This window comes from Henckelia pumila, chromosome 3, assembly GCF_033568475.1.
Source record: "Henckelia pumila isolate YLH828 chromosome 3, ASM3356847v2, whole genome shotgun sequence".
NCBI classification, from domain to species: Eukaryota; Viridiplantae; Streptophyta; class Magnoliopsida; order Lamiales; family Gesneriaceae; genus Henckelia; species Henckelia pumila.
In genome coordinates this window covers 178868733-178896185 of record NC_133122.1, presented here as the reverse complement: position 1 = coordinate 178896185, position 27453 = coordinate 178868733, and the positions used below count along the sequence as shown (strand labels likewise).

The 27453-nt window shown below is 32.6% G+C and overlaps 3 protein-coding genes across 3 annotated transcripts; 2 read left to right on the top strand and 1 right to left on the bottom strand.

Annotated features, from left to right (window-relative positions):
- The first annotated feature begins 2149 nt into the window (after window positions 1-2149).
- On the top strand, window positions 2150-3841 carry LOC140891440 (GDSL esterase/lipase At2g04570). Its single transcript, XM_073299926.1, has 3 exons — window positions 2150-2526; window positions 2927-3419; window positions 3508-3841. The coding sequence occupies exons 1-3, from the start codon at window positions 2164-2166 to the stop codon at window positions 3702-3704; spliced, it is 1053 nt and encodes a 350-aa protein (XP_073156027.1). The 5' UTR covers window positions 2150-2163; the 3' UTR covers window positions 3705-3841.
- An 8080-nt stretch (window positions 3842-11921) lies between these two features.
- LOC140887643 (centromere/kinetochore protein zw10 homolog) lies at window positions 11922-19800 on the top strand. Its single transcript, XM_073295038.1, has 14 exons — window positions 11922-12661; window positions 13060-13197; window positions 13317-13490; window positions 13642-13809; window positions 15967-16200; window positions 16271-16417; window positions 16575-16667; window positions 16835-16930; window positions 18111-18239; window positions 18365-18442; window positions 18546-18704; window positions 18782-18932; window positions 19026-19108; window positions 19337-19800. The coding sequence occupies exons 1-14, from the start codon at window positions 12113-12115 to the stop codon at window positions 19424-19426; spliced, it is 2289 nt and encodes a 762-aa protein (XP_073151139.1). The 5' UTR covers window positions 11922-12112; the 3' UTR covers window positions 19427-19800.
- Window positions 19801-20179: 379 nt separating this feature from the next.
- On the bottom strand, window positions 20180-23890 carry LOC140887644 (protein disulfide isomerase-like 2-3). The gene is made up of 9 exons (XM_073295039.1): window positions 23713-23890; window positions 23050-23208; window positions 22471-22584; window positions 22079-22236; window positions 21754-21853; window positions 21024-21200; window positions 20793-20938; window positions 20542-20688; window positions 20180-20466 (listed from the first exon to the last, which is right to left on the bottom strand). The coding sequence occupies exons 1-9, from the start codon at window positions 23839-23841 to the stop codon at window positions 20310-20312; spliced, it is 1287 nt and encodes a 428-aa protein (XP_073151140.1). The 5' UTR covers window positions 23842-23890; the 3' UTR covers window positions 20180-20309.
- Between the last annotated feature and the right edge of the window lie 3563 nt (window positions 23891-27453).

Here is a 27453-nt window from a genome sequence, read left to right as displayed (position 1 = left end):
TCATAGTTGTAAAAGTTATAGAGGGTCTAACTTGTATTGAAATGTCAAAATTTAAAAAACAAAACAAAAACAAAAGAAAAAAAAGTGTAATATCTATATCAAATAAAGATAATTTTGATATATATATATATATATATAAAAGATGGATATAAAAATCTTGCTACAGATTTCCTTTTAAAGAGCAAGAAGAGAGAAATAAAATTAAATTCAGGGTGATTACAGTTAAATTTAGATTTTATCCGTTTAAATATACCGCTATCGTTTTTTCTTACTAACATTTCAACTATATGGTTTTCATTTCATTTTTATGTTAGTGGACAATATTTTTGCATTAAAAAGAGAAAAAAAAAAAAAAAAAACATGCTTTTGTTAATGTAACTTATTTGTCTTTTTCATTTTTTTATCATGTTGTCGATCAGTTTCATTTATAGTTAATTAATTTGCACTTTTTTCAATTTAGTCATTTTTCATCACAGTGCAAACGTGACACTGAAAAATAGAGACATAACGACGAATATTGATGATATATCCAATGTCACGTCAATACTCTAACAAAAAAATGACTAAAATAAGAAAGAAAAAAATTACAAATTAGTGGACTAAGACCATAACTAACCAATAAGAAGATCAAAACTGACAAGCGTATAAAGTGCGACGGTTGCACCTAGCTAGCGACTGGCCAAATTCAAAGAGAATACAACACACTTAACTAGCTAGCATCGTTTATCGCAGGACAATGAAATTAATGAAAAGTGAAGAGTAAACAAGTCTGCAGTGTAGGGAATAAATCTAAGAAGACATTTAATGAAGAAGCACCTCCATTCTGGTTGAACCCTTTAAACTTTTAGTCAAAACTTCACACCCTTTGGCTTTCTTACAAGTTCCTAGCTTATTATTATTGTTGCACATTTCTCCCTACTTTTCGGTGGGTAGTTGGCCAGCAGAAAATGTCATAATGAATTCAAAACAAAATCATGATATTTTTCAAATTATTGTCAACGTACGTACCCCATTTTAAAATTTTGATTCACACCATTAGTCCATTCGTCAAATTTTGTAAATAGAGATGAATATATATCGAATTAATTATGAAAAATATATATAAGAATTATCCAATGTTCGATTTTAAAAAATTAACTGAAATTTATAGAACGAAACAGTGTTGTAAGAATTAATGAGTTATTTACACTCAAACCTTCATGAAAATTAAATGGGCGACTTAGGCCCTTGATTTTTTTAAAAAAATTTTGGACGATTTACACTTGTTAATGTGATTTTTTTGAACATGCATCCATGTTGCGGTTAAAAAATCAACATTTGAAGAATGTTATGTTAAATGTACAAAAATAGTCTTTTATTGATATATGATATTTTTCAGATCCACACAGCAAGGTTGAACAAAAAACAACGTTTTTTTTTAGTAAGATACGATGAAATCTTCGAACTAGATTCCAAGGTTTCTTGTATGAGAAATATCAATTCAATATTGAACTTCATGTTGGTTTCTAGTCGTAATACAATCACGTGTTAAGAAATTAATTGTGTTAGTAAAGATAGATCGCGTAAATTTTTATAAAATATTAGTGAAAAATGTATAATGCAAATGTATATGCGCGCTTTGCATGTGTAATTAAAATAGAGGTTTTTTAACATGTAAATTTTTTTTTAAAGCAAAAAATGGGGTGAGTGGGAGGTTTAGTGAGATAGTGGATAAGAAGGGGTAATTACGGAATAAAAATTTTGGTGTTCTCAAATCACCCTTGTAAAAATTATAGTAACCAAATAAATATTTCCTTTTCAAGATTCATTTGTATACATGAAAATAAAGTCTATATGTATTTATTTCTCCAACGTTATTTGTTAATAGGCTTGAAAATTACCCCAAATACACGGAACCAGAAAGAAATTAAATGAGACCCCAAGTCATTAAACAAGGAGGAGCTCTAAAAATTTTTGGCGCACAAAAAGAAATTAAAGTGCCCATTCACATGAACAAAATCGAACTAACTTTAGCCACACTTAAAGGCAATTAAATCCCCGAACGAATGCAGCTCAACAGTACTCACATTAATTACCACCACCGAGATATATATGCCCTCAACTTGCTATATATATAAATTCAAATAAAAACAACAAGAAACTAGAGAAATTAAACTAAACGTAATGGGACCAAACATACTAGTGTCACTATGGTTACTGCTCTTACTAGCCAAGAAGAGCACCAGTGCCAATATCCCGGCGATTATCGTGTTCGGAGACTCATCGGTCGATGCCGGTAACAATAACCAGCTCCCGACGATTGCTCGTAGCAATTTCGAACCGTACGGGCGCGATTTCACGGGTGGACGACCCACCGGAAGGTTCTCGAATGGCCGGATTCCGACTGATTTCATATCCGAGGCGATCGGCCTAAAGACGCTTGTCCCTGCATACCTGGATCCTGCATATAATATCACCGATTTCGCCGTCGGTGTCACATTTGCTTCGGCGGGGACTGGATATGACACTGCTACTTCTGATGTGTTGGTAAGTACATATAATTTTTTCTCACTTCATTGAGATATATACTTTAGAATATCGATCTTGTCCATATTTAGAGGGATAATCAATATTTTTGACATAAAAAATAGGGTAATGCTACATGTTCACTGAGGGTTACACGTTGGGTTACACATTGCACTTGAAATTACATAATTATCCCTACACTTTATTTGGAAAAAATCTTTCAAAAATGCATATAGGATAATTATGTAATTTCAAGTGTAATGTGTAACCCAACGTGTAACCCTCAATGTACATGTAGCATTACCCTAAAAAATATACTTTCACGGGTCAGATCAAATAAGAGATCTGTCTCAATTCTCATACGAGTTTTTGTACGTGCCAACATTGTCATCCTAGAACGTACACTTGATTAAATTTTCAGGGTGTGATACCATTGTGGAAGGAATTGGAATACTACAAAGAATACCAAACGAAACTAAAAGCCTATCTCGGAGACGAGAAAGCCAACCAAACCATCGGCGAGGCATTGTACATTATGAGCATAGGCACCAACGATTTCTTGGAAAATTACTACGCATTTCCGCCTAGAAGACGGACGCAGTTCACCGTCGATCAATACCAACAATTTCTCGTCGGGATCGCCAAGAATTTCACCACCAACCTTTACAACCTGGGAGCTCGTAAGATCTCCCTCGGAGGCCTTCCCCCAATGGGTTGCATGCCGTTGGAACGAGCGCGGAATTTCGCGAACACGAACGAATGTGTCGAGTCCTACAACATAGTAGCCATGAGTTTCAATGACAAGATGAGAGATGTGGTGTCGAACCTGACCCAGGAGCTAGTTGGGGTGGAGCTTGTCTTCTCCAATCCCTATTACATTCTTCTACAAATGGTTAAAAGACCTTCCTTGTATGGTATGTTACTAGTCGACTCTGCAGGTCGATTTGATTTATATTTATTTTGTAAGTTTAGTCGTTATATAGTTGATATATGTACGTGCAGGATTCGATGTATCTGGAGTGGGATGTTGCGCGACGGGGATGTTCGAGATGGGGTATGCATGTAACCAACGCAATCCTTTCACATGTAGAGATGCAAATAAATACGTGTTTTGGGATGCATTTCATCCAAGCGAGAGAGCTAACCAAATAGTATCCGATCATGTGGTCAAGACAGCTTTGTACAAGTTCTTAGTTTGATATCATTTTTCTTTTTATTATTATTATTAGACACAAAAAATGTTTTGTTAATTAGTTGACCAGAGAGTTTTGGTCAGATATTATAATATATATGATATGTACGTAGTTTAATAAGTTTGTGATTGATATATAATTATAACAGGATTTGTGTAGATTTTTTTTATTTGAATTTTTGTTATTTGGGGTTGTTGGAATATTGTACATACGTATATATATGTTAATCCATCTAAAATTATAAGGGGCCGGCCGGGTGAGTTTATTAGTGTTGGATTATTATAAATTACATGTGCATGCATGTGATGTGTTTTTATGAAAAATACATTTGATATATTGCTTGATCCTGTGGTATTCAAAGCATTTAAATGATTAAATCCATGGAGTACGAATCTTAAAATAAATATCAAGTAAACAAGCTAATAGGATATAGGATCTCTCAAACAGAAAGTTTCATTAGCAATCTCACGAACACGATGATCATACATAAAGTAATGGACTCAGATTCCTAGCTCGGATTCATCCTCAAATTCTCGAACTTGCTGGTCAAAATCATCATCCTGGTTCGTTTCACACTTTCAGAATCATCACATTGTTATTGCAGAGTCTCCCATGCTTCTTTGGCAGACATATATACAATTAGCAATGAGACTGAACATCATGGTATCCACTGTTGAGAATATGACATTTAAGACTTTGGCGTTAAAGTTCGAGATTTGAACTTCATCGGTGGTCCAAGAGGTTTCTGCCTTGATCATGCTAGGTATCACCATCTCCATACATTGTCTTAGGAGGAGTCCAACCATTTAATATTTATAATACTCTGTCGAGGTCTTTCTTCAATATATTTGATACATATATAGTGCATAGTTCGTTCCATCTAAGATTGGAGGCTTTAAGGCTGTATTTAATAGAGGCTCTTCCAGAAAAGAAAACCAGAATCGATTCTTGGTGTCGTCAAGAGAAGTCTCTGATATCAAATGAAAGGTATCGACATGGCATAACGCACAAACTTGAGACAATTATTTAAACAGTGGTGTTGTCTTATGGTGTTGGTAACACTAGAGACAACATCACTAATACTTAATAAGTTCGAATTAAAACAATTAGGCACAATTAATTAATTACGTAGCGGAAATAGATATTAAAATAATAAACAATTAACACATTATCAGGGGCGGCTCCACATAGGGGCAAGGGAGTGCCCCCTTGAATTTGTTTTTATAAAATTACTAATATAGTCTTATGGTTTAAAAATTATAATTTATGAACATAAATTAGGAACCAAACATGTAAATACAAAAAGGGCCAAAAAACTTAAATTAATCTTAATCGTTTAATATATGTATGTAAAGTGACCCGAAAATTTGTGGTTCATATATAGTCTTTACAAAATTGTAGCTCAATCACTAAGTTTTTAAACCTAAACACAAATAAGTTTTAATTTTTTTAAACCTAAAAACAAATTATTCAAGCAAGAACTGTTAGCTTACAAGCTTATGAGTTTGACTTCTAATTCACGAGTCGCAACAACTGCAATGTAGAAAAAATTTTTGCTAAGAAAATTACTGAAATATATATATATATATTAGTTTGTCTATTGAAGTCTAAAAATATTATTTAAATAAAAGTACTATATTTAACTTTTGTTATGTGATGATTATAATATATATATATATATGATATTTTATTCTGTCTGGCTGCCCTTCCTTGATAAAATTTCTAGATCCGCTCTTGCACATGATTAATATGCACAAGGGCAAGCACAATTGTGCAATGTCTTATGACAAAAACGATCACTAGAAAAATGTAATATTCTACGAAATCAATATTAGTAATTTCTATGAAAATTTGGAATATTTTTCAACACGTTGAGAATTCAAACTACACTCTAAAATCAATACTAGATTGAAAAGAACTACCAAAGAGTGTAAAACAAGAATTAAATATCTCTTTGAGATATTAAAACCACACCTTAAAAACTATAATTTGAGTATAGAAAAACCAAGGGATGTAGAAACATAACAATTTCACTGGATAAGTGGCCAGGTGTTATATATCTTCCAGTGTTGTGCGACACCATAGACAACACCAAAAAACGGCAAGAATTCTTCAATCTGGAACTTGAGATCTTCGATCACCTTGGCTCAGAATTCTTCTCTTAGTTTCTGCATTTTCTGCTCATCTCCTCTTCTTAAATAGATATGAATGTTTCCTTTTGATAGAGTCCTACAAGATGAAAACAAATCTTTAATTCAAAAGCGACTCTTGAAAAATAAGAGACGATAGTATAAGATATGAATGATCGACTCAAATATTATTATCACTTAATAAAAAATAGTAATATTTATAATTAATGATAATAAAAAGAGTTTAAGAAAGACAAAATATATAAAAACAAATTAATTAAAAAAATAATTGAAGATAATTTAGTCTTGCAAGCCAAGACATATTTTCTTTTCAGCCTCATTGTCATGTATCCAAAAATTTTGATATATTGTAATATATATATATATATATATATATAAGAGAGAGAGAGCTGATCATTTGGACCCTAGGTTGCAGGATTTTTCGTTTGAGACTACTAAAACCTGGTATCGGGTTTTAGTGGTCGCACACAAAAAACCCTGCACCCTAGAGTGCAGGTGATCATTTATATATATATATATATATATATATATATATATATATATATTAAATAACATATGCATACTCAACACTCATTTATTTACGATAAAAAAACACTCACTTATTTATAATGTATAAAGCCGCAATCTTTTTGGTAAAGCAAAATTTTGCAATTGTAAGACCATTTCCAGTAGCACACTAAAATAGTGTGCTGCTAGAAATTAAAGTGGAAATTTTCTCCAACAGCTTTCTGTATTTTTGTGGCATTTTTGTGATGTGAACAGTGCAACGGTATTTTTGGGTTTCTTTTTTCATTATTTTCGTGATTTTTTTTTGCTTTTTTATTATAGTATTAGATTTTTTTTCATTTAAAAATCTTTAAACGTAGTTACACTTTCATAGAATTAATGTTGGGAGGTTGCTTTTTTTTTTTTTTTTTGAAGAAATTGATATATTATTTGTATTTCAAAAAACGTTAATAATATTTTACTTCAATTAATTTATTTCAGTAGTTAAAATTATACCTAATATATAAATTATTAAATATCACTCTTTTTGCTTATCAATTAAATTTATTATCGAATTGAATTGAATTTATAAAATTATTAATATTTTATAACAAAATTACATAGTAAAACGAAATTACAAATTTAAAATACCGAAAATACAGTAATGCAAATTACATTTAAAACCACAACTAGAATCAAATGTACATTAAATTATCTAGTATTCCGGAAGACCAATGTCGGAACCTCCAAAATCGCCAAAATATTGTTCAAACATGTCGATGTTATTATTAGATCTTGATTGTTGTTGTTCTTCCCTTTTCTGCATAATTTTTTCCAGTTCTTTGCGAATAAACTCCCGGCGACGGGGATCAGAGATAGAGTCGACATCCATCATTAACATTTTATTTTTTCCAATCCATTGAGACAATTCAACTTTTCTCTTTTGCACATGAATAGTTTCTTCTTTTTTTGTGGCTGCATTAGCTAATAAATCTCACAGTTTTTTTATTTTCTTCTTGGATTGTACTGACCAATTTAGACATATCTTCATCTTTCTTTCTCTTCAGTTTGGATTTTTTTTCACCCCCTCTGATCGGTTTGATGATGAGTTACCACCAACATTTTCATCACTTATATTGATAGAAAATGAAGATAACTCGGGATTATCAGAAGAGATGGGTGACTTCAGCACTGTATCAGAATGGGAAGGTGTCCTTTGCGTTCCTTGAGAGAAGTTGGAAAACTTCTCCAAATCTTTTAGAAGGGGCAAAACATGGTCAAACGTGAACTCTTTCTTATATTTAAGATCTAGCTTCATTAATTGTTTTGCACGATCAATCTGCATAAATTATAATACAAAAAAATTAAAAGATATAAATATAGAAATAATAAAGCATTCAAACTACTATTCACGGTATCTTAATCAGAGGCACCACTTGGGTCATGTATTCAACTTGTTGTACGCATCCAATTAATTTTCAAACTGCACTATTCATAGCATTCGAGTTTGTAATGACCTTTGGCTTCGATCGGGCATTAAGTTTGTTTTTCTTGAGTTGTATGTTTCTGCCACACGAGACCAAAGTTGATTTTTGTTTTGGTTTCGTCCAATAATTGGATCCTGCGAGATTTCTATATAGACACGACAAAGAAGTTTATCTTCATCAATTGCATAATTCTCACCACGAGAGGATGTCATTTGAGAGAAAAGAAATTAAAAGAAAGGATATTTTGAAAGAATAATTTTGCACTCCAAGATAACTTATATTTATAGGTTGCGTTTACTTGGCTTGATAAACCTAGGATGAGTTTATTAATCAAATCTTATCTCTTGTTTACTTACAAAAAAATCAATTCTCCACAAATCTAAAAGTCTGTCATTCAACTCTCATTTCATGTGATATCTCATCCTTCATTTCTCAAGGTAATACTCATCATGATCTATATTTGTGGGAAAAAAAATCCACATAAAACCTAATCTACCCTCCCTTAATTTGTTATTTTCATGCTTCTTTCTATATCTATCTTTGGATTTTGTTTATGGATATCAATAACATATTATGTTTATTTTTATCCATATGATATTCATGCTTATAGAAGTTTTTAATTGTTAAATTAAAATTTTTTTATGAAATTTTAAGTTTCAAAATTAATTACAACCTTAATGTATTTATGGCTAGAAAGTTAGTTTTGTTTCTTGCATAACATAGTTTATCGTATTATGATGCATGTGTTAAATGTTTTAAATTGTATTTGATGTATCATATATCATCTTACTTTCCTCGTTCATGAGAGGAATATTTTTTTCTTTCAATTTATCAATTTTATGTAACTATCAAAAATACATATTTTTATACCCAATAATTTTGTTAAATGAAAATGTCTCACATGTGAATCAATAATCAATAATAATTTAAAATATTCAATAATAATCCAATCCAAATTTTATGAATACAAAAATAAACATAAGATTATTTATCATAGGTGGAGGGTAAAAATGTAATTCGTCCATCAATCATTATTTTAATCTCAAAATTAATAACTCAAAGTAAACATGTTACTGTTTATCTATTATTATTCAACATCTTTTGAAGTCATTTTAATAGTTCTAGTATGATTTATCCATATGTAATCTCATCCCACTAAGTAAACGCAGCCATAACAAAAAGATTTTTGGATAAGATGACAATCCTATGGTATTGATTAAAAGAGAATTTGATGGACAATCTAGATTATAGGATTAGATTTGCTGGATAAGATTATAATTCGACGGTTTAGATTAAAAAAAATAGATGGAAGATATAGATAGTATGATTGGATGTTTTGGATAGGATAACAATCTGATGATGTAGATTAAAAGAAAATCTGATGGACGACCTAGATTGTAGGATTAGAATTCCTAAATAAGATAATAATCCATCGATTTAGATTAAAAGAAAAATATGATGGATGGTCTAGATTGTATTATTGGATTTCCTGGATAAACTAAAATCCTCATATATAATGAGCATCTACAATAATCATTTATCCAATATCCACGAAAATGAATTTTAATGTTTTCAGCTCTTCATTTCCATATTATTCTTCTAGCTCATCTAATGGTGATTTTGATGATCTCATAGATATTTCTGACAAAGAAAAGCAATTGATAGCTCAACAAATTCACAATAACAATCTTATCATATCTGAAATTGTAAGAAATCAAAATTCCAATATTACTCATGGTGGCTCAGTTCATGGTCGTAGAACAATCTATCGTGAAAATGTTGCTCAAAGCCTCTTCAACGACTACTTTGCTGAAAATCCAACATATAATGAAGACATGTTTCGTCGACGATTTCGAATGTCTCGAACTTTATTTCTTTGTATTGTGGATGCTGTTCAAAATCATGATAGTATTTTGTGCAACGAAGAAATGCAGCCGGGAAACTAGGCTTGACTACACTTCAAAAATTCACGGCCGCATTCTGGATACTAGCATATGCATTACCAGCAGATGCAACTAATGAGTATATAATATGTATCAAAATTGGTGAGTCTACTGCAATTGAATGTGTAAAAAGATTTTTTCGTGCTATTGTGAAGATATTTAAAGGGAAATATTTAAGATCGCCTACTGCTAATAATATTGTTAGACTACTTCATATTGGGGAGCAACGTGGCTTCCCAAAAATGTTAGGTATCCTAGATTGTATGCATTGGAGGTGAAAAAATTGTCCAACAGCTTGGGATGGACAATATACAGGTCGTAGTAGATCTCCAACAATAATTCTTGAAGTGTAGCGGACTATGATCTTTGAATTTAGCATGCATATTTTAGTATGCCCGGATCTAACAATGATAACAATGTGTTAGAGACATCTAATCTTTTTTCTGACCTTACTAGAGGTATTGCTCCTCTGGTGCATTATGTTCTTCAAGGAAAATAATACAATATGGGGTATTATTTATCTAATTATATATACCCAAAGTGGTCAACGCATGTACAAACAATTCATGATCCACGTGCTCCAAAAAAAAATTATTTTGCAAAAAAAACAAGAAGCATGTAGAAAAGATGTTGAACGTGCATTCGGAGTTTTTCAAAGTCGTTTTGCAATTGTGGCAAATCCAGCACGTTTTTGGAGCAAAAGTCATGATTTGCATGATATAATGACTGCTGCATAATATGGTAGTTGAGGATGAACGAATCTTGATGCACCGATCGAAGATGTGAAAGAAGTACCAACTCCGGATATTGAAATAGAAGAGAATGAAACTTGTTGATTTCAGGAATTTATTGGTAATTATTCCAAAATTAGAAATGCGGAAGCTCATATTACCCTTCGAAATGCATTGATTGATCCTTTACGAAAACATTTTCTAATGCAAAAAATTAATGACATTGAATATGTAACTGTGTGTTTATTGAATAATTGTGCAATGCAATATTATATTTTAATTTTGTTGTTATTTCATTCAACTTCGAAATTTTTATTTAATATAATAAAATATATACAAATTCATAAAATTTTTAATTAAATTTACTATAAAATATATACAAATTCATAAAATTTTTAATTAAATTTACTAAATTAATTTATATAATAAAAATAAATGATAAATAAATTTACTAAATTAATTTATATGTAAAAATTAAAGAATATTATGTAATATTCTTTTGGTGTAGAAATTTGATGAAAAACTGCCGGAGATGAAATATTATTTGCACTAAATTTAACACAAATATAATGTAAATAATGCATTATTTTAGTGCAAACTGCTGGAGATGGTCTAACATTAATGAATATTTTATAGAAAAAATCGAGAGTGTTGTTCTGTATGTTTGATTATTTATGATTTGGTCAATTGTGTTATCGAATTTCAATCTCAGTAATGATTTTTTAAAATTATTTTTCATAAAAAATGTTGACGTGACAATACATACGTCAGATTCATCTCCAAAAAAATGATTAAAATTGTCCAAAATTTCGAAGATAACTACCTAACAATGAAATTTGACAATATAAATTATAAGCGATCAAAATTATAAAAAGAATCTAACATACACGAAAAAAAATCAATTTTCTCTATTTTATAATGTATATCAAACAGATTACAATTGCTTAAAATCCATGAGAAACTTTTTTTTTTTTTTGTAAAAAAAAAAACAGATTATACAAATACGCAACACATACAATAAAATATAAATGGAATCGGTTGAAAAATGAGAACTAAATTGGTGAAAAATTAGATAATTAATTGTTGACCATTTTTATTCTAAATTTTAAACAAGTTTAAATATTTGTGATAATATTTCAAAAAAATTTCCAATAAAAATTATTAACAGTTTTTTCTAAAAATCACTTGTAAAATAAACTTATTTCATTTTTTAAATCATTTTTTCATGTAAATTAAACATCCGATAAGAATTTTTTTCCCTTTTCATTTTTAAAATAACAATTTTTTGTTAATTTTAAAATATTTCACAACTTCAAATTAGAATGCATTTCAATTTATTTATTTTTTGATGGAAAATGCATTTCAATTTATTTATTTTTCATGGAAAATGCATTTCATTTGGTTTATTCGGGCTGTAATGGGCTTATCGTTTGGTTTACCTTTCTATTATCCAGACCGGTCCTTTTTTTCCCCAAAACACGCCGGCGGGCGGTGGACACCTCCCTTCATTCGCGACCGGCGGCGGTGGACGGCTGAAGGAGACGTTAGTTTCATGTGAAATTTGTTGAACGTAAAAGTTGTAGCCTTGCACGCAGTTGATACAGTTGTACTCTCCTGATGGATGTTCTGTACAACACCATCGATGTCCGTGATCTTTTGTCATCATCGGACTCCCCAAATTCACCGATTTCGGCGCCTGATCTCCGCCTCCTCATCTCCCGACTCGATGCCCACTCGCTCAGAATCAAATCCACTGTTCAATCTTACCTCCTCTCTCACCAGGCCGACTTCGCCTCACTCTTCTCCCAGTGCTCAGACGTCGTTTCGAAGTCCGAGAATCTCTCTTCTCAAGTGATTGCACTGCTCAGTCTTATATCTGATCAGCCAATTGAGTCCGATGTGAGGAAGATTATCGGAGAGATAGTGGAGAAGAGGCGAGAATTGTTGGAAAAGCGGGAAATTTTGGAGCTTGTTGGGATTGTTTTGGATTTGGACAGAAAGTTCGGTGTTTTTAGGAAGAATGTCGAAAGTGGGAGGGTGGTTGAGGCTGCGGAGGGTTTAAGGGAGTTGAAACTGTTGCTCGGGGTTAGTAGAAACGATGTAGTTGAAGGTGAGCCCTTCGTGTATGGGATTCTCAGGAAGCACTGGACTGACTGTTTTGAAGAGGTAAAATTTTATTTCTTTTTCTTGTAATAATAAAATTGATTTTACTAAGAATGAACTGAAGCCTTAGGACCGCTACTACAAATACTTCCATTAAAATTTGAACCAATTCATTGAATATGTGGACTTTGTTAAGTCCGTCCGAATTAGATATTGAGAGAGTCTTATGTGATTGTTGGCTTTATATTTTAGACCGGATTTCGGACTTGATTGTGATTCTATTACTACTCAATGGATTGAGTGTTGTACTTAATGATGTAGGTGTTTTACTTGTTTTTCCACATTTACTTGTTCTATAATTTGATGGAATTCTAGTTCTACACATTGGGACTATTCTGAATAAAACAGTGTAATTATTGAATTATATAGATTGTTTTTTAAGGGAATTGATTTGAATGTAGATTCAAGATCTGCTTTTGAGGTTTGTGGAGGCTGCTGTGAGATTTGAGCAGGAAGGTAACACATTTCATATTAAGAATCAGGCATCTGTGAATGGGATTGATGGCCTCGAGCTTTATACTATATTGAAGGCGATGGATGTGAGTTTACTTAAATAGTGTCCTAATTGGAACCTAGATTAGATTCTGGAAGCATCCTCAGTTTCCATTCTAATTGATATGTAATTAGAGATTTGTCAGCATGCGAGTTGTTTTTGTAGGCTGCTGGCATTCTGGATTATGGCCTCGCAAAAGTTGCAGATTTGATTATCAAACATATTATCACTCCTGTAGTGAGTGCCAGAGCTACTCCTTCATTTGTAGAAGATACAGATCAAGACTTGGACCGAGTACCTGAGGCAGTACTGAAAATGGTCCCTTCTTTTAATACTGAGGTACGTTCACTACTTTTATAGTCATGATTAATGTATACACTATACAGATATTATGGAAATCTATGCTACTGGCATACTTCATTAAAAGGAACATTTGCTAATAGTTTCGAAACTCACTTTTGTTTTGTGCGTCCATACAATCTTCATTCAGTCACAGAGAAGCAAGGTGGATGGTGAAGCTATGTACTCTAACATTGTCCAAATCCTCAAATTCATCAACAAATTCTTATGCTTTCAAAATGGTTTTTGGATGAGCTGTTTTGGAAGATTGACCTGGCCAAGGATGTCTGATCAGATAATTTCAAATTTCCTTTCCAAGGTTTGTTATAAATATTCTGGGTATTTTTGTTTTGTAGAAGTTAGTTGTTTGGAGGAATTATGAAGGGCGGGGAGGGGCGGGGCAAAACTGAAGATCTCTTTATCCTTGTTTTGGAAGTGCCATGGCAAGCTTAAGTCAAGGAAGAATGAACTTTCTAAAAACTGAAGATCTCTTTATCCTTTTTTTGGAAGTGCCAATGACAATCTTAAGTCAAGGAAGAATGAACTTTCTAAATTTTAAAACACTCATTAGATCAGAGGGCTAGCAAATAATTCCGTATTGGCCAGATTGGTGTGTGTTGCGTAAGCATGTGGTGTGTGTTGTGTAAGCATGAGGATGAGACTCAGGACCATTTGCTTATTCATTGCCCTTTACAAATTCAATTTGGTTCTCAGTTTTAAAGGAATTTGGGTTTATGCTGGGTGATACCAAAATCTACAAAGGATCTATATGCAGCAGATATCAAAGGTTTGTTGGGTAAAAAGGGTAAAGTATTTTGGGAAGCCATTGTGCATTGTGTGTGCTGGTCGTGTGACTTGAAAGAAATAGAGAAATAGAAGGATTTTTGAAGACGAAGAAGAGTCAATGGAAGATCTATGGGACAAGATAAAGTTCAGAGCCCCTACTTGGGTGCATAAGATTATAGATTTTCAATCTTTTACGGTTTCAAATTTGTTTAGGGAATGGAGATTAGTCTTGGGTTAACTTACATGGTGGCTTTTCTTCTAGTTTATTTGCGTGGACCCGGGTCCGCCTTTTGTATTGATCACACCCTTTATTTATACTAGCGTATTTGCACATCCGTTGTGTGTGACAAAAAAATTGATTTTTTTTAAAATTTACTTTTGAAAAAAAATCTAATAAATTTATGGGAACAAAAAATAAATATTTCTTGGGTTAAATATTAGTAATAAGTCTATGAGGAGTAGTTAAAAGATCATGAATTATATATTTATTTTAGTTATTTCCCATCATTTTTTTCAAATAATTTGAAACTCAAATTAATGTCATACCAAGAAACCAAGTTGGTTTCTCTAAGGCCATCACACTTAATAAATAGGTATAGATAATATTATCGTTTCTGATAAAAAAAATCAGAAAAAAAATCACTTGAACTTCTAAAATGCTTAGACCCTTCAAGCGGTGGCTCTCTCTACTCAGACATTGTGTTGAGGACAAAAGGCAAGATAATTGTTTCTAAACATCATGGCAGTTTTAGTGCGAGAAGTTATGAAGATGATACCTGTTCCTGAATGGCGAGAGCTTCATTTATTTTTCCAAGCTGTAATAGAATTTGCTTTTATTTAGGAATTAAATGCCATTTAATCACCATTACTAGTGGATAATGGTGTATACTTGTTTGTATCTGACCTTGTTATCCTTTTTGTAACATAATCTATTTACTGGAAAATAGTTTGAGGATCATATTCTAAGTGATAGAATAGTTGTGAAGGTCGCAATGTTCAAGTATAAGAAGTTTTTAGGTTGATATTTTTTGCTGGACAGCCAAGGAGCCAATTATTTATTTCGCCAAGTTATTTTATTTACTTTCTTTGTGTATTTCATTTTCTTTTCATGTACTAGGAATGAGATTTCTCTTTAATTGTCATTACCTGTACTATGCACTGGTTTGTGATGCCATTATTTTCAGTTTCATATCATTCTCAATCTTTGCATGGATTATCTGCTTCACAATCAGCCAACCTTTGAATTGTAATGTCGATGTGGTTCTCTACACACTGATACTTCATGTTTATGTCTCCTGGATTGTCTGCTTCATAACCGACCACCATTAGAATTATACCACCGATGTGATTATCTACTCATTGCAATAAGACACATTGAATGAATCAGCATAGACTAAAGATGGTCTTAAGTTGTCGACCAGAAGTGATTGCTATCTTCTAGGAAAGAGACGTGCAAACATGTTCTTATTTCATCACAATTTAGCTTAATTTAACTGTGTTCCTTCGCCACTACTGTGATGTATGTTGGAGCTGCTAAAATTAATCTATCCATGCTAGACTAGTAAAGTTTGAATCTGTTTATGCTGATGTAATTTCCTTTCATCTAAATAAGACAAACATTTTCTCTTTGAATGCTGTTAATTTCAGACAGACTATAATCATGGTTCCTTTCAACATTTCTCGAGTTCAGGTTGTACCAGATGACCCCTCCAATCTGGGCGAGTTTCAAGAGATTATGAAATTTACAACTGGTTTTGAGACAGCTTTAAAGGTACTTCTGTTCATATCTCCATCTGATGTCAAAGACGAGAAGCTGAGCAAATTTACGAACAATATTGAGGTTCACTTTGCATCAAGGAAAAAAGTTCAGATTTTGGCCAAGGCTAGAAACATGCTTTTGCAATCTAATTTCAGCCTTTCTCAAGTGAGTTCACAATTGAAATCTTCCCTTCCTTTCATCTTGTCTCCTCACTCAGATGCTTATTTTCATACAGGACTATATAACAAGAATTTCAGGGTTGAATAAGGAAGAAATTGCTGGGGATCTCAGTAATCATGTTGTGCTGCTGTTCTCATCTGAGAAATGTGTGGTGTCTGAAGCAGCTAAAGAACTAATGGATCTTGTGCACCAAACACTTGAGGTCAGTTGGGTTCTATAAAATATAAGATCTCCTCAGCTTGTACTTTTGTGCGTGTGTGTGTGTCTGGGTGTGGTTTCTTTTCTCACTTGGGTCCCGACCCGGCAGATTCTCACATGCGTTAGCTGAATATGTGATTTTAATTAGATTCGTTATGCAGAATGTTTCCTTATTACCTCCAAAAGTGGGTTTGGAATTCTATCAGACTGCTAGAAATGCTCTGGTTCTGTATGAAGCCATTGTTCCAGTGAAGGTAGTGTGGAAAGCATTTTTGTATTTCTGGTTTGCTAGATTTTTTTATTTTGTGCTATTCCATTAACAACTACAATGGAAGCCCTTTGATCATAATCTAAAATGTTTTACAAAAATTCTATAATAATAACAGCATTGTTTTTTTTTTCTTTGGTCGGATTTCTGAAGCTCGAAAGGCAGCTTGATTCCATAAACCAGGCTGCTGTTCTCATTCACAATGACTGTCTTTACCTCTCTCAGGAGATTCTTGGCCTTGCTTTCGAGGTATGCATCAATGTTCTTCTGTAATTATGTTTATTTAATATTACTTCTGTGCTTAACCAAACATCAGAATGCTGAATAGTGTAAATAACTGGTTGGCTCTATTCAGTCTTTAAATTTATTGTGGTATCAGAGATGAAATGCGTTATGTTATAGCTGATTGTTAAAGGCACGCAAGGTGCAAACCTGCAGCATTTTTAGGATAGGTGTTAGAAACCACAATTTAGTGTTGAAAAGTATATTGCAAATTCAATATCTCAGAGGCAAGCTCTGTAACCTGAGCAGAAATGCTAGTATCTCCCTAGCCAAAGCTAGTTACAAAATACAGAACAATAACCGAATGCTTAACACTCCCTTCTTCACATTCTTATTTGTTTCTTCTTTCTAGAGGTTTCTAAGGCCTATTTACTCTTGGGCCCACTTGGATCTAGGCCCAATAATAATTGGGTCCATAACAATATTGTGTCATAGCCTTGGCTGCTTCTTGTACCTGGTTCAACAAAATTTTTGTTATTGTAAGATCTCCAATTGAAATAAAGGGTGCAATAAGTTATTCCAAACATTAGCACTTCTCTTTCACTTACCAGTTATTTGTCTTTGTTTTTATAGTAACATAAACTGTCGTCATGTTTTGAGATGCCTTGGCAGGCAAATTGCATTTAGCACCCTTGTGACAACTAACATAAAACCTGGATTGTAAGATCATGGTCCTGCGGACCTTGTTCTTAAAAATCAAACGCGAAACTACTGGAAAATGGGGCAAATTTGACTGATTTAAAAAAATGTAAAGTTTTAAAATATCATTAATTTTTTTTCCGTAATAAAATATCATTGATTTTATACAAGTGGTTATGGGGTCTTTCAGGTTTTCATGGGGGTTCCATTTTCTGGAAGTTGGAATTACATGTATCGGAAATACGATAAGATTTCATGCTTGCTGTACATTAATTTGCAAGGAGTTTCGCTGTGATCTTTTTTGTTGGTGCTGCCGAAACTTAGTTTCCAAGTTCTATTCCTTAATCAAATACCTTTTATTTGGTGTATGATAAAAAATTAAAATAGTTGGTTATTGCTGAAGATAAATTGAGTTGAATGGGGTGGCATCGGGATTCTTTATTATTTTCGGTTAGCGTTTTATATTTTTGTAATATACAGTCACCCCTTGTCTACTCTAATTATGCAGTATCGTCCATACTTTCCTAGTCCTGTGAAGGAAGTTGCTGTATTTGTTGATTTGGCTCCAAAATTTCAAATCATGGCAGAAGATGTTTTACAGCGACAAATTCAACTTGTTATGTATAACTTAAAGCAGGTCAGTTATCAAAAAAATTAAAACTTGCATTGCTTTTTGTTTATTAGCTCAGTTGTGTGCATCTCTTTTTATTTATTTATTTTATTTTATTTATGTGCTTAGTCTGCCACTTCTGCGTGTTCTAGGCCATCGATGGAGCTAATGGATTTCATAATACACACCAGATAAAACAATTTGAATCTGCCAAATTCTGTATTGACCAGGTATAATCAAGCGTTGATGGTGCTTATACCCCCTGGTTATCTTTCTTCTGTTTTTTGCTTCCTGTTTAAAGTTACATGGATGGGATGTGTGATATTTTATCAGGTTTCTTTCATAATTGAGAAAGTACACATCATCTGGGAACCTCTGATGCTTCCTTCAGTTTATGAAAAAAGTATGACTATGATTCTAAGGGCAGTTTTTTTGAGGATTTCTAAAGAAATACTGCTTTTAGATGATATGGCAGCAGAAGAAACATTGCAGGTGCAGAAAATAATACTTTGTGGAAACTTCAGTTGCCAGGTGTTATAAGTTAATGTTTCTTCTCTTCTTTTACACAGCTTAAGGGATTGATCCATTTGCTGTTTGAGCATCTTTCATCTTTGCTCGAGTCCCTATTGGCTGTTGACCAAAGAGGGAAGTCACTTGAGTCCCAAAGAGACAATCTTGATGATTTTGTACTATCTGTGCAGAAGTTGCGGAAATTGGCCGGTATCATTTTGCTTTCTTAATCTTTTACTCTTGGGAATAGTTGATATCTATTTCGTGGGGATCTTATTTGTATGTTATATCATATTTCATTAGAACTTTTGGACTTGCCTTTGAAGTCAATTACCACGGCTTGGGAGAGTGGTGAACTAGCTGACTGCGATTTTACATTATCAGAGGTATGAAAAATATACTGCGTATGTAAATATCTTTCTGATTTCCCAAATACGGCCATTTTGAGAAATAGAAATTTCCACCATGAAGAAATTAGAGGTTTTACAAATTACAAGCAGCAAAATGTGACAACGACATGACCCGGGATTTCTTTAAAGAAGCGTTGTCTCCTTTTCCTATGTGAAGAATCATGTTGACAATTAATTGTTATGACCAGTTCTTCTCAATTGCAGGTCGAAGGTTTCATTAGAGCCATCTTTACAGATTCACCATTGAGGAAAGAATGTTTATTCCGGATAGAAAATTCAAATGTGAGAGTATAGGAACACAATAGAAAAAGGCTCTGTAGATGTATACCTAGCTCTACCAAACGAATATATGAGTTTTACCAGGCTTCGTACAGCAGTTGATTCTGAGTACTAATTAGCGTGAGTCGTCTTCTCTCTTTTGCTCAAGTACAACCCAATATGTTAAATGAGTTACTATTAATTTATTCTTTTGACAATGTGAGGCGCATTAAAAATATGATCCATTTTTTAGGAAGTTTTAGACCTATTTTTTTCCTAAGATATAATAATTGTTAGGGTGGGATTAGGGGTTGAAAGGGGTATGAGATGGCTGGCTGAGAAAGAGCTGATTGACTAATCTAACCTCTAATAGTTGTGGGCTTAGCTTAATGTTTTGTTAATTGTTGTAATTAATGGTCAAACTTTCCTAATTGGACCTTGAACTTGAAGTGGTGAAGTGCGTGGATAAACCCTCGACTTCTTGGTTGCATAGCATGGAATGTTGGATGGAATGAGGCTGATGATATGCATTACTTAGTTCAATCTTAATAATACGAAGAAAAATTGCATCTGATCTCTGAAAATAGGTCTAGATTACACGACCCTCCCAAAGCTATACTTGATATGTATTTGCTGAACAAAGTGAGACTTAATCTTTGATTAAGCAGAGTATACCCTGTTTGTGTGCGTGTCTACATATATTTGTGGACAAGCCAAGTTGATATGTGGTCGAATTGCTTTGGAAGGGAGTCGAGGAACCTTTCGTTTTGTAGAGGAAAAAGTGATCCATAACTAAAGCTCGACAAGTTTTCAATGGCAATTGGCAGACTGACTCACAGTAAGTGCAATACATTCCATCACATCACCAAGCGGGTTTTTATCAAAATCGTACTTTCCCGGTATGCAGTGAGCACTGTATTTAATCTTCCGTTCCCATCAGTTCTTCCAGGGAGAATTCATCTTCTTCAATTACTTCCCCATCTTTGCCATCCCATGCTTCAGTCTTCACAATTGTCGGGTCACCTTGCATAGGCAGATTGCCCTTTCCACCACGCCCAGCTTCTTTGATAAACTCTCTGAGAAAAAGAATGAAAATAAACCCAGTTCACAGGAGCGAGAAAATAGAGAGGAGAGAGGATTCAGATTCTCACATAATATGGTCACGCTCAAATGCACTTTTCAGTGGAGCATATGCTTTCTTCTTTAGATTCAGGGCTACCATAGCTGGATATCCATAGCCACCAACTCCAACATGCTTCTCAAGATCTGACTGCTTACCTGAAGCAGCCCAAACGTAACTGCAGCATCGGTAAAAACTTGGTTAAGTTTACCATAAGCTACAAGTTTAGATATACTTTTGATGGTGTTCTTCGATAAAAGCATATAAGCTATTCTTTCTTGCCTGTAAGGGCTCTTTCTAAATTTCTCCGCGACTGATAGCAAAAGCTCAAGGTACTTATTTCTACCCTCAGCTTTGGAATCCAGTATGTCAGGGAGGAAGGCAACAAAGCAGATGGCAGCCGAGCCACATTTCTCCTCCATAACATCCTATGTAGATAATATCCAAGTTTTTTTAAGTAAAATGAACAGCGAAAAAGCGTGAAAGGAAAATGTCTAGGGACAGATATATAACCGGACTAATCAATTCAGTCACTTCAGGAGGTGTGGCATTTGCTTCTAGATGCTCCAAGGCAAATGATTCAATTGCTGGGGCTGATCTTGCACCTTCATATGGGATGGGGCTGTCTTTGTCAGCACCAAACACCAAGATTGTTGGAAATCCTTGTACATTATATCTGCTCATCAAAGACTGAAAACTCTTGCGGGTTAGAGATGCACGGCTTGGTGGCTTGTAACATTAGTTTGCAAATCTAAATTGAGTTCTCTTTACCACAGTCCTTGTATTACTGCAAGGATCTTAACAATGTATTTTACAGGCACGTGCAATGTTTGATGCTGCTTAAATGTATCTGGGAACTAATTTCAAATGCTATAAATTGAGTGAATACAATTTCATTTTCTACTTATTAATTTGATTGCACATGCTTGTCGTGTTCAATGATTTATGCTTCTAGCCTTTAATTGCTGCTTGTAGTAATTTGAAAATAGATATAAATCTTGAATTACTACAGAAATTACGAGCACCCCTGCGAAAACTGACCAAGTTTACCTTCCAAAATCCAAATCTTTAGTTAGATAATCGACTAATCACAAATTTTCCAGATTTTGAAAAAGTAAAACCTAGATATATTCAACGGCCAACTTAGGGATTGTAATCAACAACATTGTGAGGATCTTTAACATAATTATGAAAAATAAAACGAGGCAAACAATATCACAATTGAGTAGGTTTTGAAATTTACCTTCTCTGCATCACAGTCCACATGACCCAATTTCGCCTGGCCCTTGAGATTACTGGCTGCTTTCATCCACTCAGGAGCAAGCTTCTTGCAGTGTCCGCACCTTCATAATAAGAGATGGACCACAAACCAAAAAGTTTTAACTCAAAATATTCATACTAGAATAGTAATTAACTTCACGCACAAGGATGAGAAACGGCAGTATAAAAACAACTGATTCCAAAAACCTAGCCATAGCAATATGGTTTATTGCCCAGTCAAGCGTGTATTATAAGGGCAGGCATTCAGCATAGCTAATCAAACCACCAACTTAAACAGCTTGACTTACCAAGGGGCAAAGAACTCCACAATCCATAGTTCTTTGCTTTTAAGTACCAATTCGTCAAAATTACGTGAATTCAGTTCCACTGACGCACTGGGTTCTGACTTCTGACTTGATCCCCCTGTCGTCTTGCCGTTCAAGCGTTCCTTCAGAAGCGCTTTGACCTGTATTAAAAAAGAATATCATTAAAATACAACCTTGACTCCTGAAAATTATATTATCATCTTGCAAGTTTAGTTCGGCTAGCAGGTGGCAGTGGAGGAGAAAAAATGATGAATGATATTTTCCCTATTGGATTCTTCCACGGCATTATACAGAGTAAAAGGGAAAAATGGAAGTATCAACCAAATACAAAAATCAATAATAAAATCATAAGTAGTGGCAAGAGTCAAGTTTACCTGCTGCAGTGCAAATTCTGCAATGGGCTTGACATCCCGAGCTCCTTGGTAATCTACAGGGGGTTTCCCCGGGACAAAGACCTTTATGGTTGGAAAACCTCTAATTCCATATTCCTTCAGAACACAAGGAGGATGAAAGATCACAACATCAGAGAAAAACAAGCTAATGTATTTTGCTTTAGGGAGATCAAAATATAATAATCAGCAATCGAGGATGAAAATTAATGCAGTTATCAGAAAATTATTCAGGAAAAGACCTAGAGAAACAAAACATAAGAAGTTTCATCTTATACTGAAAATCGTGTAGCTTATTCAGCCAGAATGGTCAATGAGTCAGGTAGCAAGTTGAAAAGTAAGAAAATTTGGTCTCATTTGCTTCATAGCCTAGCATGGTTTGAAAGTAGCATGGCATACTTTACCCAGCCTACATATTGGCATGCTCCTCATTGACAGAATGCTAAATTTGTTCTATTTTTAAAAATTAACCTTTACCGACAAGGAGAAATATAGTTCCTCATTAGATGAATATCTTTAAATTAACTACTAGCATAAAGACCATCATACTCAACAAGAAGGCACCTGAGCAAGTGACTTGTGAGCATCAGCATCTAGAGCGGCCACAGTTGCTACGCCTTTTAAGACACTAGCTGCCTTCTCCCAAGTTGGTGTCAACGCTTGACAATGACCACACCAAGGTGCGAAGAACTCAACCAAGACAACACCATTTGAATTTACAACCTGCATTGCATTTATACCACGAAATCATGAAAGTTTAAAACACAAGGTCACTGATTGAGACTCCATTTAATATAAAACCGGAATAGAACAAAAGATCGAATTTGTGAAACGTCTGAGAGAAAACCAACAACAAGGCGTAAATGAAAATGAAAAATGACAAGCAGTTGACTGATCAAATTGTATGCTAGTCAACCTACGGTTCTGAAACGGTAAAAATGTTCAAAGTAAATTGATACAGTTGGAATTTAAATCCTTCAATTTTCTTATATGATCCGTCATTTTAATCACATTTTGTCGATGAGAACCGCAAATGAAGAAAGCCAAAATTCATCACAAAACCCTTCACTCTAAAGTTCAAACTCCTCAATTCCACAGACATAAACGAAATCACAACGAAGTTCCCCTAGAATCTAGAAATCGATCAAGCAATCGTATCATCGATTTATCACAAACACACGATTCCGGACACACCAAAGCAGGGGGAAATCAGAGGATACTCTATACCTTGGAATTGAAATTGTTAGGGTTCAACTGAAGAACGGGGGAGGATGGCCCATACAATCCATAAACGCCATTTGCGATCAGCCCCACTACAGAAAACAGCAACAGTTGAATCAAAATCGATTTATGCATTGTTGGCCTCTGTATTGCTTCAGTTGATAGCTCGCGAATGAGATGGGGACATGATTCTGGGCTGTGTTATTCTGTTCTCTTGCTACGTGTGTCGAGCCAATGGGGAAAAGCCACGTCAGCTCCCAAGTTTGATCATATTTGGGAGGTCAAATTAGTATTTTGACCATATTATTCGATTTATATATATATATATATATATATATAATTGATCAAACTCAATATTTTCTTCAAGTTCAATTCGGAACATAAAAAAAAAAAAAAATCGGAACATTTAAATTTTAAATAATATAAAGGGATTTAGGTTTTTATTAAATTGGGAGAAGGTAAAGAATGAGCTTTTTAACTAGCTTTATGAGGTTTTGTATGTAGCTCAATAATTTTTTGGTTATGACGGAAGTTCAAACATTTATGATGATAAGTTGTGTTCACAGTTGATTATCATGAGATGTCGTTTAACAAATGAAAAAATAATAATAATTGAAATCTAAAAGTTTGGAATCTTATAATGAATGTTTGGAATCACTTAAAAATTGATTATTACATTTTGATTTTAAATAATCATTCTTATGTGTTCCTTAAATCCAAATTAAAAGTGTTAGTTTATGGTTAACATAATTGAAATCTAAGAGCATGATTGATAGGAAAAAATGAGGTAGGAATGAAATTAGCATTTTCATTTCATTCCCTACAACTATGTTTGATTTGGATTTGGAATGGAAATGTACATTCCCATTGGAATGTCTATTTCCATATTCTTTCCTTATTTAGTTTAATAAAATACCTAAAATAATAATCATAATCATAATGATATTATCAAATTAATTTACTACCATTTATATATATAGAATTATTAATGAATAATGATAATAATCTTAATAACTAAATACATAAAACAATCACTTAATAATAATGTATATTATAAAATATATAACTATCATAATATTTATTAAAAAATAATTATTTTTTAATAAATAAAATACTAATAATAATAATAATAATTACTAAATTAAAATTAATAGTTATATTAGTTTACTATAAAGATAATTTTATAATGATTAATAGGCTATAAATTAATAGTTATAATTTTTTTTATTGTTTTTAAATAATTATTATAATAAATATTTTTTTAACTATAATAAATATTTTTGAATAGCTACTATTTTGGATTTTAATGAAAACATTATTTGATAATTAAAAGTAATCTGATTCCATTTCGATTTTATTTTTTCGTTACCAATCATTTGAATGGAATAAAATTATCATTCAATTCATATTCTTATTCTATTACAAAGTTGATTCCATTCCAACTCTATTTCATTCAACCATACCAATCATGCCCTAAAAGTTAATTATATGATAATTTTGACTCTCCAAGAATGATTTCGATAAATAAATTTAATTGTAATCACTTATTTTCTTTACTTTTTGATGATCTATAAATTTAATTATTTCTACAAAAATATAATATAAAAAAATCAAACACTTATGTTTATAAGAATAAGAATTTGTTGACTACACAATAACAGTTGTATTGACATAAAAAACTTTCCAAAATTAGAGTTAAATCAATAATATGTTCAATCACCAATGTCACATAATAGACTCAATGAGCTAGTTATGTTAAACATTGTATATTGATAAATAAATTGATCGATAATCGGATTGTATGGATTGATAAAATATTTTAACCTCTAAAACAGCTAGATTAATATTTATATAATTATTTTAAATATTTGGTTTTTTATTGATGCAATACATTATTTCTATTGTATTTATGGATTATTTATCTAAACTGAACTTTAAAGTTAATTTTCATAAAGATTTTATTGTATATAGGTACGACACCCGATGTTGAGTTCATGCTTAGTACCTTAATACAACATTTAAGAGATTGAAAATTGACTATTTTTTTCCATTAACTAATCTATTTTTTTGTTTTGATCTATTAATCTTACAAAATTTGCTGATGTGTAGAACTTTTCTACGAGATAGTGTTTTTTCAACTCTCTCAAAATAGTGCTGCATTCTTTTGATTGGCTGTAACTACTTACGATAGAATGCGTCTTGCGTATCTTGATGAAACGGGATGAAATGATTTTGGTATGTTAATTTTTAATTTTCGAATATTTTTTTTGTCTAATTGCTCACATGGCAATTTAACACGTCAACATTTTTCATCGTTATATTAGTAATTATTAGACCAAAATAACCGAGAATTAAAATTTAATATAGCAAAATAAAAAAAATAACAAGGCAATGAAAAAAAAAACATTTTCCTTTAAAAAATTCGGTTATATACTTATATTCTACCACATTCTTTATTATTTTTATTTTTTAACCTTTTTTTCAATTTTTAGATATCTTTCGAGGCTCATATTATTTTGATTCTCCAGCATCTTTAAAATAAACAAATAAAGTCTCTTTATTATATTTTTTCAGAATAGAGTAAACAAATATAATTTTTTTCCCCTTTTGACATGAGACGAGAGACGAGAAGAAGATGAAAATGTGGGGAGAGTTTATGCTGGCAGATGGGTAGTATTTGTCTGCAAGATCTAACGGTCCAATTTCATCTGATTTGATCTGCAGATGAAATTGGGCCGTCCGATCCCCATCCAGGCACTGCCCAAATAAGATAGCATAAACTCTCCCAAAATTGTGATTCAATGTATCCACAAGTGCTAACTAATTTTAGTATAATGGTATATTCTTTTTATTTAATGCTAAATATTTGTTAAATGGAGTATAAGAAAGTAAGCTACTAAATAGAAATGTCTCCAACAGTAATAATCAAATAACCACCCCAAGAAAGTAAACTACGTGTGTCGAGCCAATGAGGAAAAGCCACGTCAGCTCCTCAGTTTGATAATATTTGAGGGTCAAATTAGTATTTTGACCATATTATTCGATTTTTAAAATTTTGCATTTATATCTTTGTTATTATTTTGAGTAAATGTGATATTGTTGTTTAAAAAAAAAAAAAGAGTAAATGTGATATTGTCCGAGTCCGAAGGCCGTACGGGTGGAATAGGGTCAGGACCCGTCCCGTAAATCCTCTACCCAACTCCCGTCCCGAAAAGAATCGGGAAACTTTTTTTCCACCGATCCCGTATCCGAAACATTTCGGGACCCGACTGTTCGAAATCTCGAATGTTTGGGATCCCGTCGGGTAGGGAGAAAAAATCCCGATTTTTTTTTTCATATTCAAGATTTCGTTCAAAAAATATGATAATTTTATTAAATATATTATTTAGAAAACTTATATTTATAAATAAAAATAAATATTCAAATTAAAACATATAATATTAAAATATTTCGGATAATGTTTCAAAGTTTTATTAAGAGAAAAAATGTATCGAATAATTATTAATAAAATGTTCGGATACAATTGCTAAATAAATTTTGTTAAATAGATTGTCAAATTAATCTTTTGAGTCTTGTTCTACATATTTGTTCTAATTAGATAATTATAAATATGAATTAATTAAATTATTAATTTATTTTTAAAAAAATACACAAAAATAAAATGACATTTCGTGATTTTACAATTTGATCGTTCCAACAATAAAATTTATGCGAATTAAATCCACAATTAAGTGTTATATGAGCTGA